This window comes from Cibotium barometz, chromosome 35, assembly GCF_041138505.1.
Source record: "Cibotium barometz isolate CiBa-2024 chromosome 35, ASM4113850v1, whole genome shotgun sequence".
NCBI lineage: Eukaryota > Viridiplantae > Streptophyta > Polypodiopsida > Cyatheales > Cibotiaceae > Cibotium > Cibotium barometz.
The window spans coordinates 23,889,690-23,903,638 of NC_141080.1; the positions used below are offsets into that span (position 1 = coordinate 23,889,690).

The following is a 13,949-nucleotide window of genomic DNA, read 5'->3' on the forward strand; positions in this document are numbered from 1 at the left end:
TATATCTCAAGAAAATGCCAAGAGAAAATATGCCAAAATCAATTTCACCTTTTTTTAAGGCTTTTTGGATTCTCTCTCTCTAAGCTTAGTTGGCACTTCTTAGAGGGCCCAAAGTTGAGTCCAAAATTTCCCTAATGTGTGTCTAAGCTAATAGACAAAGAAGCTTAAGTTGGGCACAAATTTTGAGCATTGTATTCCCCACTAATCAATCTTTTGAGCTAACACCGACTAATGCCAACTTGATGTTACTCATCAAAACAACCATTCCTCTAGTGGCACATGTGGACTTTAGCTTAGAAGTCCATTTGCAAAACACATTCTCGCTTCTTTGTGAATGATGTCATTGGCAGATCCACCCTTCATAGGTTATTACTCACTTACTTGCTATTAGAAAATCTTTTGTATGCCTGAGAAGCTCTCATCACATCCTCTCTAACTTTAGAGACCCAAGAATCATCACATCTATACCAGAGTCCTCCTACGTGCTGATATGTGATGTGAAGAGGCTCACTTCATAACGACCACATGAACCCAACTGAGTTTGAGCTATTTGTGTGGTTACACATTCAGGGAAGTTGGAGTCTCGTCACTACCATCTGTGAAAAGAAGCATGTTCCCAAGCCTTGAGCGCACAATAGACAAAGAAAGGTAAGGGGCCATGTCCAAGGGAAAAAAGGATTTGTACATATCACTCAACCTTCTAAGACACATTGCAAATGGCAGAGTGCTCAAACCTCTTGATCTCGAGACACACCACAAGAGGCAACTTCCTTAATGCTTGACAAATTATTTTGGCACCTTATAGTTTTGACAGTAAAACTTCTCATTGGAACCTAGCCTCTTTATGACTTGATAAAGCAGTCTAAACATCCATGGAAGGTCATTTACAAGCCCAAGCTTGTTACCAATTGAACCCCTCTACGCAAGATCATCCACAATCCCCATTGTTGAGGTTAGAGTCTAGATGCAGTCTACATGGGCTAGAAGCAAGCTCTAAGTCCTAAGTCCAAAAAAATGGCAACATAGGGATCATGTGCTGTGGATATAAAACCATAGACCATATATGTCATCATCAAACCGCAAGAGCCAAAGAAGGCTCAGTGGACAATGTACTGATAGTCTATATCACATGCACTCTTATTTCACTCTGCCAAAGATGGATTTGCCACATTTGGATGGATCTTATCTCAACAGCTGAGATAAAAAACTCATGGGCATCTTACTGCTCATAACCAGCCAAATTCACCACATGCTGCCCACTAGATATAGAGTAACTAGGCAAGGCTTTATGATGAGTGAACTCTTGGAAAAAGCCACTGAGTAGATGGTACCCATGTGATATTTATCCAAGACATAGGTGGGGCCTTTCTCCTTGCAAACCCAAGGTTGTGATGGTCACTGAAGTAGTTTTTGAGGGTGGGGAGTGTGGAAAAAGGTAGGACAAAGTTCATGAAGCAGGTGTTGCCAAGGTTGTTCACGCCGCACACGTCCCATTGGCAAGAGGGGGTCATCATGGAGCAGGTGTTGCCAAGGTTGTTCACGCCGCCGCACACGCCCCATTGGCAAGAGGGGGCTCATGGAGCAGGTGGAGAGCTTGGTAAAGAGGTATTATTCTTTGGGTGTGGGCACCCCATGGGTGATACAATGCTTGTTTCCTCCTCTTACTTCTGGTGTTTGGCTACTTGAGTAGATCCACATTATCACCATTGGTGAGCTTCTTCTTCTGAGACTTGGAGGCAATTGATTGGGCGTAATTACCGTGCTATCAAAATTTGGGTCATACATTTGATCTCTACGTGTAGGAGAAGAGCTCTGTGCGCACCACACATCAATCGTGAGGTTTTTCCTGGGCATGGGCAATGCTGTGGGAGGCATTGTGGTGGTGGGCAAGCACCGATGGTAGCATAAAGGAGGCTAGATTGGAGAGTTGCCCATGGGTCTTTTCGTGTAGCATCACAGCATTTCCTTCCCTTCCTTGCAACGGTGATGAGGCATCTTTGCACCAATGTTAGTAGGTGGCATGCCTTGATCTCCCATATCTCTCTCTCCTAAGGGTAGGTACCTCCAACACCCCTTGTCTCTCTACTTTCCGGTGAGGCATCTCTGCATAACTCCAAGTGGCATGCACGTCTCCTTGATCTCCATGTAGGGCAGGCAATCAGATGTTTGAATCTCTCTCCTCATGCAGGTCATGAGCACTTGTTCTCGTCTCTCCCTCCTCACACAGGGTGGACCTCCCTCTCTCTACGCAAGGCAAGCAACCCTCTCGCTACATGTAGGGGATGCAATCATGTGCTCACACCCCCAAGAGATGTGGGGACAAGTGTGGAGGGGGAGGAGGTGGGGCACGTAGGCAACAACCTCTTTGTTTTTTTGTTCTTAGCACGCATGCGGGGAGGCTTATAGCACATAGGCGTAAACTTTTTTTGTTTTATTTTGTTTTGTTAATGTTGTGGTTATAATTATATGCGGGTGTCCTATTTTTGAAGTGTTGGCTGGACTGGCGCTGCCAAAACCTCAAGTATGGTTGGCTCTGCCACCACTACTGGCATTAGTAGATTTTATGCCAACTTATCCATGCTCATGTCCTTAACTAGAACTCTAGCTAGTGCTAGTGGGGCACCCTTGGCCAACAATGAGGCTTTGGATGATGTGTCCTCAACCTTTGGTTTGGGTGGATGACTTCTACGTCCTTGTCTTGTAGGTTATCTACCAAATCTATTATCTCATGGTAGCACTCGTCAAAGATGTAGTACCTAGACCTGTAGAGATGGTCATGAAGCCCATGTCTCAGATGTAGACAATTGCCATGAATCTCACAAAAGTCAATGGTAATGTACACAAATGAGATGTTTCTGAGAAGTAACCCTAATTGCCCCATGTCTTAGATCTGGACAATTGCCATGAATTGAAAAGCGAAACACCACCCATATGGTGTAAGCCATGAATAACACTCAAACTAGACCATAAGCTTTAGTCAAAATGCTCCCAATTCATGGTCATATTTGATGCTGAAGGTGGAGGTGCAGAGAGACTACCAACACCTATGTTAAAGGTTTTCCACTAAGCTGTCACCACCACAATAGTGTTGGTATAGAAAGGATTAGAATATCCACCCTATCAATGAAGCCTTGAAATCTTTGTACATGTAAAATACAACATGGATGCCATAATTGTTGGAATCTACCTTTTAGTGGGGAAGGCATAACTTGAGCATATCATTTCCAAATTTGTCAGAGATGGTAGATTTAGAATCTACTTTCCAAGGACTTTCCAACACTATATCACGTGGGGGGATTTGAGGTGAGATACATAAGGTTCACCATTGTCCCCCTTTTTTCTAGAAAATTGATAACATGGCTCTTACATTGGATGTCACAATCCTTGGAATCAACCTTTTAGATGGGAAGGCATAACTATGAGCATGCCAACTCCGAAATTATCAGAGGTGGTAGATTTAGAATCTACTTATGAAGGACTTTCCAACGGTATGTCAAGTGTGGGGGTTTTGACGTAAGATACATAACCATGGTCTCTTTTTTCTACTTTTTTTTTTCTAAAAAAGTGATGACATGGCTCTTCTTAGAGGGCCCTTTTTGAGCCCAAGTTTTTCTTGATGTAATTTCTCAAATTTTTGAATTTGGTACATAGAGATCCAAGGATTTAGAAATATTGTGCATAGTGTTGAAATTAGAGCAATGTGATGAGCTATGGTGGATCAAATACTAGAATCAACATCATTAACAAAGTGATTAGTAAGACGTAATTAGTGAGTGATTTGTAAATAATTAAGACGTAAGACGTAATTAGTGAGTAATTAGCAAATACCTTAATGTAAGCATGGATAATCAAAAACTAGCAAATTCTCATTAGGCCAATGCCTCAATTTATAGAGTTTACATCCAAGCATCAAATCCCACTGATTTCTCCTTGATTCACTCCACCTCTCTCAGAATATCTCCACCTCTTTTGCTTGATTCTCTCCACCTCTTCACTTTTCCCATAATATCTCCCAGAATATCTCCACACTTCCTAAATCTTCTCATGCTACCCTTTATTCTCTCCCAGTAGATTCTTCTCACCTTTTCATAGTTTCTTTCACATTTGCGCATTCTCTTTTACAGCCTCTAACCAAGGGCTTGTTCCCGCACACACCCTATTCACTTGTATATTTCAACACCTCCCCTCAAGTAAATATTCCTAGAACACCTAGACCCTATACCAAGTTTCCCTCTTACTTGATAGTCCGCGCGACCAGTGTCTAGCACTCCTCCCCTCAAGTTAACTTAGCACACCTGGACCCTGTACCAAGTTTCTCTCTTACTTGATAGCCCGCGACCAGTGCCTCAAGTCCCTAAACTCATAGTCCTTGACACACACTCTCTCTCTCTCTATGTGTCCAAGGCTTACTATAGTTGCCCGCGACCTTGACTAAAGTGCTCACACATACATCTACCATGTGGCCTACATCATCGGTGGCTCAGAGGTGGTTTTACTTTGTTGGGACAGGTTACATTGGGTTGTGGGGATTCTCTCTCTCTCTCTCTCTCTCTCTCTCAGAGATTTTCACATGGCTCCTCACTCTTTGGAGCCTCACATCTTCTCTTGTCTTTAGTCTTCTTGTCGTGACAGCTTCTCTTCTCGCGTCCGTCTCTTCTTTCAATCTTCTTGGGGCACCTTCTCTTCTCGTGTCCATGTCTTCCTTCAATGCTTTCTCTAGCTTTTCTTCTCCGTGTGGATCCTCTTCGTGGAAAGAGATGTTCTTCTTCTTTCATGGCTAGGGCCATGAGCTTGTCCGTCAGGTCTTTTTGCTCCATGTGAGCAATATGTTTAAATGTTTTGCTAACAGTTCTTTTGGGCTTTTGATGTTTATCTTGTATCATTATGCAATGCAAACCCAAATTTATGTGGGAGGTCTTACCTCTTGCCTTATTCTGGACAAAGGCAGTGTCTGATCCCATTTTTACACTAATGTAATGTGCCCAATACATAATGCGTATAGCATTCATTCTAATGCACATTCCCAAATGCAACTCTGGCTGTGAATAATCTTGAATTTGAGTGAGATTTACAAGCATTAACCAAGGGTTAAATGCAAAAAAATGATGATTATTGCAATCTGAAGTTATAGGGATTTGTATCAGATACCTAATGGTTAATTTGAACCCTCAATTTTACCAAAATACAGTGATTAGTATTGATTCATCATTGATTAGCAAATTAATCTTATGTTTTGTGTGCAAAAAATAGAGTATGCGGGGAGTCCAGATCTGGTGCCTTAGACTTCAAATGAGCTCAAATGCTTTCAAGGACATCAATAGCAATGAGTCTAGTAGAGGATTAAGCCAATAAACACAAGATTTGACCAAATATTGAATGCTTAATCTCTGTTTTACCAAAATCACATGCAGATTTGATGAAGAGCTTTGATCTCACTGTAAACTTGATCGAATTGAATTCTGACTTCACCAGCTTGTAGAGCATGCTTGAAAACCCCTGGAGCTATGAGGAATTAGACTGATTTGATTTGATGAAGACAAGATCTGCAAATTGCTCAGAAAAAATGGCGCCCACTAATCAGCGAATTTTCGGAGTTCTACGCGGCGGTTTGCGCTTCTAATTGCAGTAGCTGGAGCACAAGGGTTATGGCTAGCTAGGGATAAAAGGGTTTGGCCTAATTTTAAGTGTGCAAGGAGAGGGAGCTCCTCCACTGGCTGGGGGTACAGAGGTGAGTTAAAAAAAGAGGAAAAATTATAATTAGCTACTAATCCTAATTAGCAAAATGTGATGGATTCTAGGCATGGCTCTGATACCATGTTGAAATTAGAGCAATGTGATGAGCTATGGTGGATCAAATTCTAGAATCAACATCATTAACAAAGTGATTAGCAAATAATTAAGACGTAATTAGTGAGTAATTAATAAATAATTAAGATGTAATTAGTGAGTAATTAGTAAATAATTAAGATGTAATTAGTGAGTAATTAGTAAATAATTAAGATGTAATTAGTGAGTAATTAGCAAATATCTTAATGTAGGCATGGATACTCAAAAACCAACAAATTCTCATTAAGCCAATGCCTCAATTTATAGAGTTTACATCCAAGCATCAAATCCCACTGATTTCTCCTTGATTCACTCCACCTCTCCTAGAATATCTTCACCTCTTTTGCTTGATTCTCTCCACCTCTTCACTTTTCCTAGAATATCTCCCAGAATATCTCCACACTTCCTAAATCTTCTCATGCTACCCTTTATTCTCTCCCAGTAGATTCTTCTCACCTTTTCATAGGTTCTTTCACATTTACACATTCTCTTTTGCAGCCTCTAACCAAGGGCTTGTTCCCGCACACACCCTATTCACTTGTATATTTCAACACACAGTTGAAGTAGAAATATTAATGATTCTTCTTTGCTTTGGTGTTTTTTCTGGAAAAAGAAGACAACATTGAGGAAGCAAGTACCTATTATGCCCCTAGATAGGGAAGAATATGTTCAGACAAGTCCCATTTGAAGCTTCTTAGAGTGAGGCGCACTTTGCATTGTATAAGACTAGTTGTATCATCCTCCTAGAGGTTTATTTTGTTCTGGATCAGAGCTAGGTCGTCTCCATTGAGTCTAAAAGAGGATTGGAGGGTTTCCGGATCAATCCATTTTTGGAGCCTATAATCCCAGAGGTCAGCCCAAGTGCTTAGTCCCTTTTTGTGGAGCTAGTGAGTTCTGTTCATATTATCTAGAGGGATGGAGTTATTCAGCTCCAGGGGGAAACTAGATGGAGTCTAGATGAACGATATGGTATTTGAATCGAAGGTCATCTACCAGTTTGTGCTTGATTCTGTTTTCAGCCATTCCGGAGGCTGCAAAGAAGGGTGCAAGCTTGAAACAAAGCCATGAAATAAGCATGTGGACTTCAAATATCCGTTTGGTTTTTTTTTTGGGTGGGGCCAAAGTTGCTACGGCACGTGGGAACTTCCTCTAAAAATCTTAGGGGGGCGGAAGGGTGATCTTTTGAAAGGGCGTTCCCGTAGAGACTTTTAATTTAATACTTGTCATATGAAACTACCAACCTAGGGTTTAATTAAACGCAGAGCGGTGAATATATCCAGCTGGAAGCGAGCATTGAATGGGGGTTGTGACCGTCGCCAGGTGGCAGCGGGTTCGGTATCAGTCAAGGCGGGCAGTTGGCGTGGCGGTTTTCACCACTCTACAATTGGCGAGAGAGTAAAAAGCACCCAATAGCCGCCATTTTGGCGGCTCCTCAAATTCTGCTCTAGCCGAGCCGCCAGATTTAGCGAGTTTATGATTCAATACCTGTGGGCGTTAGCTCATTAGCAGGATTCAGAGCTCCACAAAAATTGGGCGTGGATTAGCACTAATAACGGGATTGGTCCTAACTAATTGCCACCCTTTAACTCGTGGATTAGGTCCAATTACGTCTAATTAAGCCTTGCGCGTTTGCTGCTCCTATATTGAATTGCCTCACCCACTGCACGACATTTTTCAACACCCCCGTCTACTGCTCTTCTCTTCCAGTATTTCTTAACATTAGGCCAGGTTGTTGCATGCTAAGGGCAGTGTATAAGCTCTGCATTGCGCGTGTGTGTGTGTGTGTGTGTGCGTGCGCGCGTGTGTCTATCCCTTCATCGAGCTACTCTCACTCTCTCACTGCAGCTGCCATTCTCTGTAATTCTCTGCCTTTAGGGTCTCCATTGGTGGTCGATGCGTTCAGGCTTTGGTTTTCTGCTTTCTGTCAGCCCCGTGCAACGCATGTACACACACACACACACACACACACGGTAATGGTGAAGTGAAGCTGTTTGATTGATTCGTTCCGCTCCCGCCCGCCCTCTCTCTCTCTCTCTCTCATGGATATGATCTTCCAAGCAGCCAAAGCTTGGTGTCTGCATGACTTATTTCTGTGCTTTGCTAAGCTACCGCTTGCTGTGTTGCTGCTAACTCTATTCACCTACAGCGCTTGCCTGAGGAGACAAGGTGGGAAGAGGCTACCACCAGGGCCAAGGCCATGGCCAGTATTGGGAAACCTGCTACAAGTGGGAGCAGTACCCCATGAAGGGATGAGGAGGCTAACAGCGAGGTATGGGTCTCTGGTGTATCTGAGACTAGGGTGTGTTCCTGCGGTGGTGACAGACGATCCAAAGCTGGTAACAGAGTTCCTGAAGAAGCAAGACCATGTGTTTGCGTCCCGCCCATTAAACATAGCGTCCGAGCATTTCACATACGGTGGCCAGGACATCGCCTTCTCGCCCTACGGCGGCCACTGGCGGTCAATGAGAAGACTCTGCCTCTTTGAGCTTCTGACCCCTAAAAGGCTTGAATACTTCCGCCATGGCAGAATGCAGGAGGTCCAATGCATGGTCCAAGAGGTGCTGGCCTGCTCTAAGGTTAATAAATTAATCAACCTTAGAGATACCTTTGGTGCCCTCTCCAGTAACACCCTCACCCGCATGATCCTTGGCAAACGTTACTTTGGCGCTGGCGACTCTGGCCCTGAACAAGCTGCTGAACATAAATCCTTAATCTATGCTGCCTTTGCCTTGATTAATGCCTTTAATATTACTGATTATCTCCCCTTCTTGAGGCCCTTTGATCTTCAAGGGAGTGAGAGATCCATGCGCAAGATCATGAGAAGAGTTGATGAGATCTATGATGCTATTATCGATGAGCATCGCCAGAGAAAAACAGCTCAAGGACTGGATGGTGAGAGCCACACAAACTTTGTGGACCAATTGCTGTCGCTTCCGGGAGAAGACGGAGAGGAGCATCTCAAGCAAAGCACCATCAAGGCAATCCTCATTGTATGTTTTAAGTGCTTTTAAATCCTTACTAGCTTGAGTTAATTTTAATTCTTGAAACGTATTTGAAGGGACTCCTGATTCCTCTATTAAGTAACTTTAAATACTGATCAGTATAATTAGATGTCCTTGATTTTTCATCTTTATGTGCAGAATGCACTACACTTGCCAATCTTAATGCAAACAGCAATGTAGGTTTCCAAATGATTGTAATCTTCACTGATAAGATATCTCCTCATCTTTTGTAGTCCTTAAGAGCTACATGCAAACCTCATTGCTCCATCTTTTGCAGAAAAAAACACAGATATGGGGTGCTTTGCAGCGCTTTGCGATGAGGGAGATTAGGGAATTAAGGAGAATCTCTTTGAGATCAGGGAATAAAGGAGAATATATCTGAGATTCGGGAATATTACACTTGAATGACGGTGACGAGCTTGATGATCACGATCTAATGTGTGCTGTGTTGCAGGACCTGGTGGCAGCTGGGACAGACACATCATCCATCACGAGTGAGTGGACAATGGCGGAGCTACTGCAGCATCCGGATGTGATGAAGAAGGTGAGGGATGAGATAGACAGTGCGGTGGGCATGGAGAGGGTGGTGGAAGAGAGTGATCTAGCAAGCCTGCAGAATCTCAAGGCAGCTGTGAAGGAGATCTTCCGCCTGCACCCGGTGGGGGCCTTCCTCATACCCCATGTATCCTTGGAGGACACCCAAGTTGCTGGCTACCACATCCCCAAAAACACACGGGTTTTGATCAACACCTACTCCCTTGGCAGAAACCCTCATGTTTGGGAGAAAGCAAATCAATTCTTGCCAGAGCGCTTCCTCAATAACGAGAATGTTGAAGTCAATGATTCCGACCTTAGAATTGTGCCCTTTGGAGCTGGCAGGAGAGGGTGCCCTGGTGCAACCCTGGGCTCAACTGTGGTTCTCCTTGGCTTAGCAAGATTAATCCAAGGCTTTAATTGGTCTCCAGCAAAGATTAACGTGGATCTTAAGGAAGCTTATGGGTTAATGTGCTTAGAAGACCCTCTTGAAGCCATTGCATCTCCTAGGTTACCACTTCATTTATATGAATAAAAATTAGGGGGGAAGGGCTTGATGGGAAACATAATTGATCATATATACAATGAGAAGGAGATTAATTAAAGCCAAAAATAGGCTTTGATCTAGGTATGTATGATGGAGAGGAGCAAGATGTAATGAATTGCGGAGGTAGGGGTCAGCTATTATCCTGTATATGGTAAACCAAATATGTTTAATATTTTATATGGAAAGCTACGGTGATTTTTGCCCCTGGTCCTGACCTGCACTCATGCGTGTGCGGCAGAAAACTGGGCTTGCAATAATATGGGTGTTTCGTTGCCACCAACCAAGAATTTATTAAAAGAGGGCCTGCACCCTGTCTTCACTGTGCCGTCGCTATGAGACAAAAAGATGGCGAGAGAGAGAGAGAGACAGAGAGATTGTAATTTTTATGAAATTTGCAAGTATTTCGAAATTTAGAAGTTGTAATTACGATAATCCCCGATTTTTCACTTCCAAATGCTTGCAATACATTTTGCATTTCACCTTGTGAAATTGATTTTCTTTTTTTCAACTCTCAAGGGAATTTCAAACGCTCGCAAAATCTGGAAATAAAAAGACACAATTTCGAAGTTTTAATTTAAATGTGATCTGTCGTGAAAATTGAAAGTAAAATCGAGCCTTTGCTTATTTCTTCCAAATTTTGCTATTTGAAATTTTTTTTTTGGAATAGACCGCATGCCTAATGATTGCATATGCCATTAGGCATGTGGGAGGAGCGGGAGCGGCTGGATTGAACTGGCTGTCGCGGTGTAGGGCAAGAGCTGAAAACTTTAAACACACTTCATAACTTTCATGTTAAAAAAAAAGATGCGAGAATAACGTTTCATTTCAGGTTCCCCTATTGTGTAAAGGTCTCACCGCCCACCAGTGTTCGAAAAAAATAATTTTGCCAAAAAGTTAAAAACCTTCATTAGAAATTTGGGAAATTATTAATTGAAGAATTTCTCAAATTTTGGAGGTTTTCCTTCTAAAATTTCCCAAATTTTGTAGGTTTTTGAACCTTCAAGTTAAAAATTTGAAGGTAATTTTCAGAAGTTGCAGGTGCAAATTACACTAAACCCGGGTTTTTTTCGAACACTGCCACCCACCCTCAAATAATGTATTGATTTGATTTTTATGTATCACTCATTGTGTGCCCCATTAAGTAGGCCTCAAATTCTCATTTTACATTTTGATCAATGTCGTGATGTAAACCTACATGTGAAAACCTACCCTTCTTTGGATATGCAATACCCCTTCTTGTAAAAAGATCCCCCTTTGAAGGGTAGGCCTCAATGTCGTGATGTAAACCTACATGTGAAAACCTACCCTTCTTTGGATATGCAATACCCCTTCTTGTAAAAAGATCCCCCTTCGAAGGGTAGTCCTAATTTTTTGACAACCTATAGATTAGCATAAGCCTTCTTGTAAATGGTAATTGAGGTTGATTGAGGACATATTTACGTACGATATTGGTAATCAAGGATAGATGATTTGAAATAGTTAACTCTCGAGGTTGACTGAGGGCATATTCATATACAATATTGGTAATCAAGATATATTGGTAATCAAGATTATATCATCGTAAGTAGTCAATTGTCGAGTTGATGTCTGTAGCAAGCTTTGTTGATAACCTTAGCCTTTGACCCTACTTTGATTGACATGACCTTGTAAGTCGTTGGGTATAAATGGGCTTGATTTGGGTCTAGTCAGCCCCAATACAATTCTTTTGAATATGATTGACCTTGATTGAATACATTAGCGCTAATAAATACTAGTAAGGTGTCCTATCCTATCACACCAACCAACCTAGATTGGGTCTAAGTAACCACAAAGAGATTTTGAAAAAGGCCAAAAATTGCTACACAGATTTGGATGCCCAACAACTCCTTTGGGCTCCATATATCTCAATTGACCTTGTGTTAATCAAATAATCTCTCAATGAGTAAAAAAACTAGCGTATTTAATTAATGGTCTAACCACCCTGAAGGCAAAATCTAGATATTCCATAGTCCACCAATATACAAGAATTTGTCATTGTTTGCCCTACCAACAAAGCTATGGAAGAAACAAAAATAACATTGTTTAGCCTACCAACAAAGCTATGGAAAGAAACATAAATAACATTATTTCTACTTAGGATTTTTCTCTGCTTTGGACGCGATCTTAATTGAGGTTTTTTGAAAGATCTTAGACTATTAATTGTGCTAAAGAAGGTATCATGCCATGTGGTTATTATATAACGCATTAACAAGCTTGGTGCATGCAAATGAGCAAAACACACATGGTTTGCCAAATGTGTAACATGCATAAAGTGTCACAATAATCATCCATTTTTCCATTAGCTCCCTCAAAGCTACTAATCACACCGCAATCTTGTGTATTCCTCTTTTCATCAATTCTTTGTGTTCGAAAATGCTTGCCTTCACACCATATAGCATTGAACATAGTGGACCAAAATAGAAGCAATATTTGTGTAAGCAATGTGAATAAATATTAAAAGCAAATCACTTACAACTAATGCAAAACATTAGTTCTATGTACCTTTAACATGCATTCTCGTGCATACTTCTATTCTTCCGCCCGTGATATGCTGCCCCTCGTTGCTCTCTGCTCTCTCCATTTCCTCATGCAACCAATCAACATGGATATTATTCGAAAGTGTTGCTAGATGCTTAGGGTACGCCTTACGAGAGCCATGTTGCCTCCGAAAGAGAGCTCTTTCTGCTTGCTTTTTTATCTTTGCATCCTCATATCTTGTAACCCATCTGCTCATCACATCATTATTAAGGATGCAAGTGAAATTGAGATCATCAATCAATGTTCTGTCAATTACTTTACTCTATCCTTTTCCTTGAGGCACAATAGAGGTCATCCTCAAGTCCTCTTCATTGTTCCATAGTCGTGGCAAAGAGCTGTCCACCTGACCAAGAAATTCTGAAATATATACAAGAGACTCTTGTATCAACCAACCCTCGGCCATGCTTCCTTCGGGCCTTGCACTTTGCCTCACAAAGTCTTTTAAGGTCTTCATGAAGCGCTCTAGGAAGAACATCCAACGCGGGTGAAGGAAACCAGCCAAAAAGAAGACTCACTTTTTCAGAGGTGTGAGTTTGTCCTTTGTCCTATCTCTTTCCTTCCATTTGTTTATACTATTATCTCTTTCCTTTATGCGTTTGTCTCCGTCCTTGTCCTTCTCTGGTAGTACTTTTGTAAACGATTGTGATACTGGGCTTTTTATAAGGACGATGTGTCGGAGGTCGGTCGCTTTCAAAATTTTTTTTACGCAGGCCGCGTGTAGGAACGCGTGTATGTCTGCGTGTATCCTATCTGCACAGACGTTCACGCACATATACATGCATTTTTGGACGGGTGTATACGTGTCGCGACTGTGTTTCACCCATGCTAGCTTGCATTTGTGCTTTGATGCAATCATGTATATACTTTTATTTTTGCAGATTCTTTATGGATCCAGGTTTTTCATCCGATCCATTTGTGTACGGCACTTGGATGATGGAGATGCTAAATCATTTTGGACGCCATCCTGGTCCAGTTGAGCTTACAGAGTACATTTACGTCCATCCCCCTCCTGGATTGCCTGGTATCTATACCCCACCCCCGAGTATCCAGGTCACTCCACTGCCATCTATGCCTGCGAGTCCGACGAGACGGCATGCAGCTTCTCTTCCACGCCCACTGAGGAGACATACCCCGTCCCAGACACACTCACGCACACCCTCCCAGGCACCGTCACGTCAGGGCTCACAGCCACCATCACGTACTCCCTCACAGCCACAGTCACGTAGACAATCCCCCAGTCGTGACTCCACCCGCAGTACAGAGGAGAGCAAACGCCGCAGCAGGAAGAGTGGGAGTGGAGGATGCGGCGGGTGCTTTGGTGGGGGAGGTAGAAGGGCACGCGGTGAGAGAGGAGATAGAGGGAGAAGAGTTAGAGGAGGCATTGAGGATGATGAGGAGATGAGAGAGGTGGAGGGAGTGATTTGCTATGATGTGACGGATAGGGGCGGGATAGTGATGGATGCGAGGGGGAAAGAGGTAATGGA

General features: G+C 42.5%; 1 protein-coding gene across 1 annotated transcript; it reads left to right on the top strand.

Annotated features, from left to right (window-relative positions):
* The first annotated feature begins 7,501 nt into the window (after window positions 1-7,501).
* On the top strand, window positions 7,502-10,185 carry LOC147618256 (cytochrome P450 703A2-like). Its single transcript, XM_086774700.1, has 2 exons — window positions 7,502-8,816; window positions 9,283-10,185. The coding sequence occupies exons 1-2, from the start codon at window positions 7,866-7,868 to the stop codon at window positions 9,895-9,897; spliced, it is 1,566 nt and encodes a 521-aa protein (XP_086630826.1). The 5' UTR covers window positions 7,502-7,865; the 3' UTR covers window positions 9,898-10,185.
* Window positions 10,186-13,949: the final 3,764 nt, after the last annotated feature.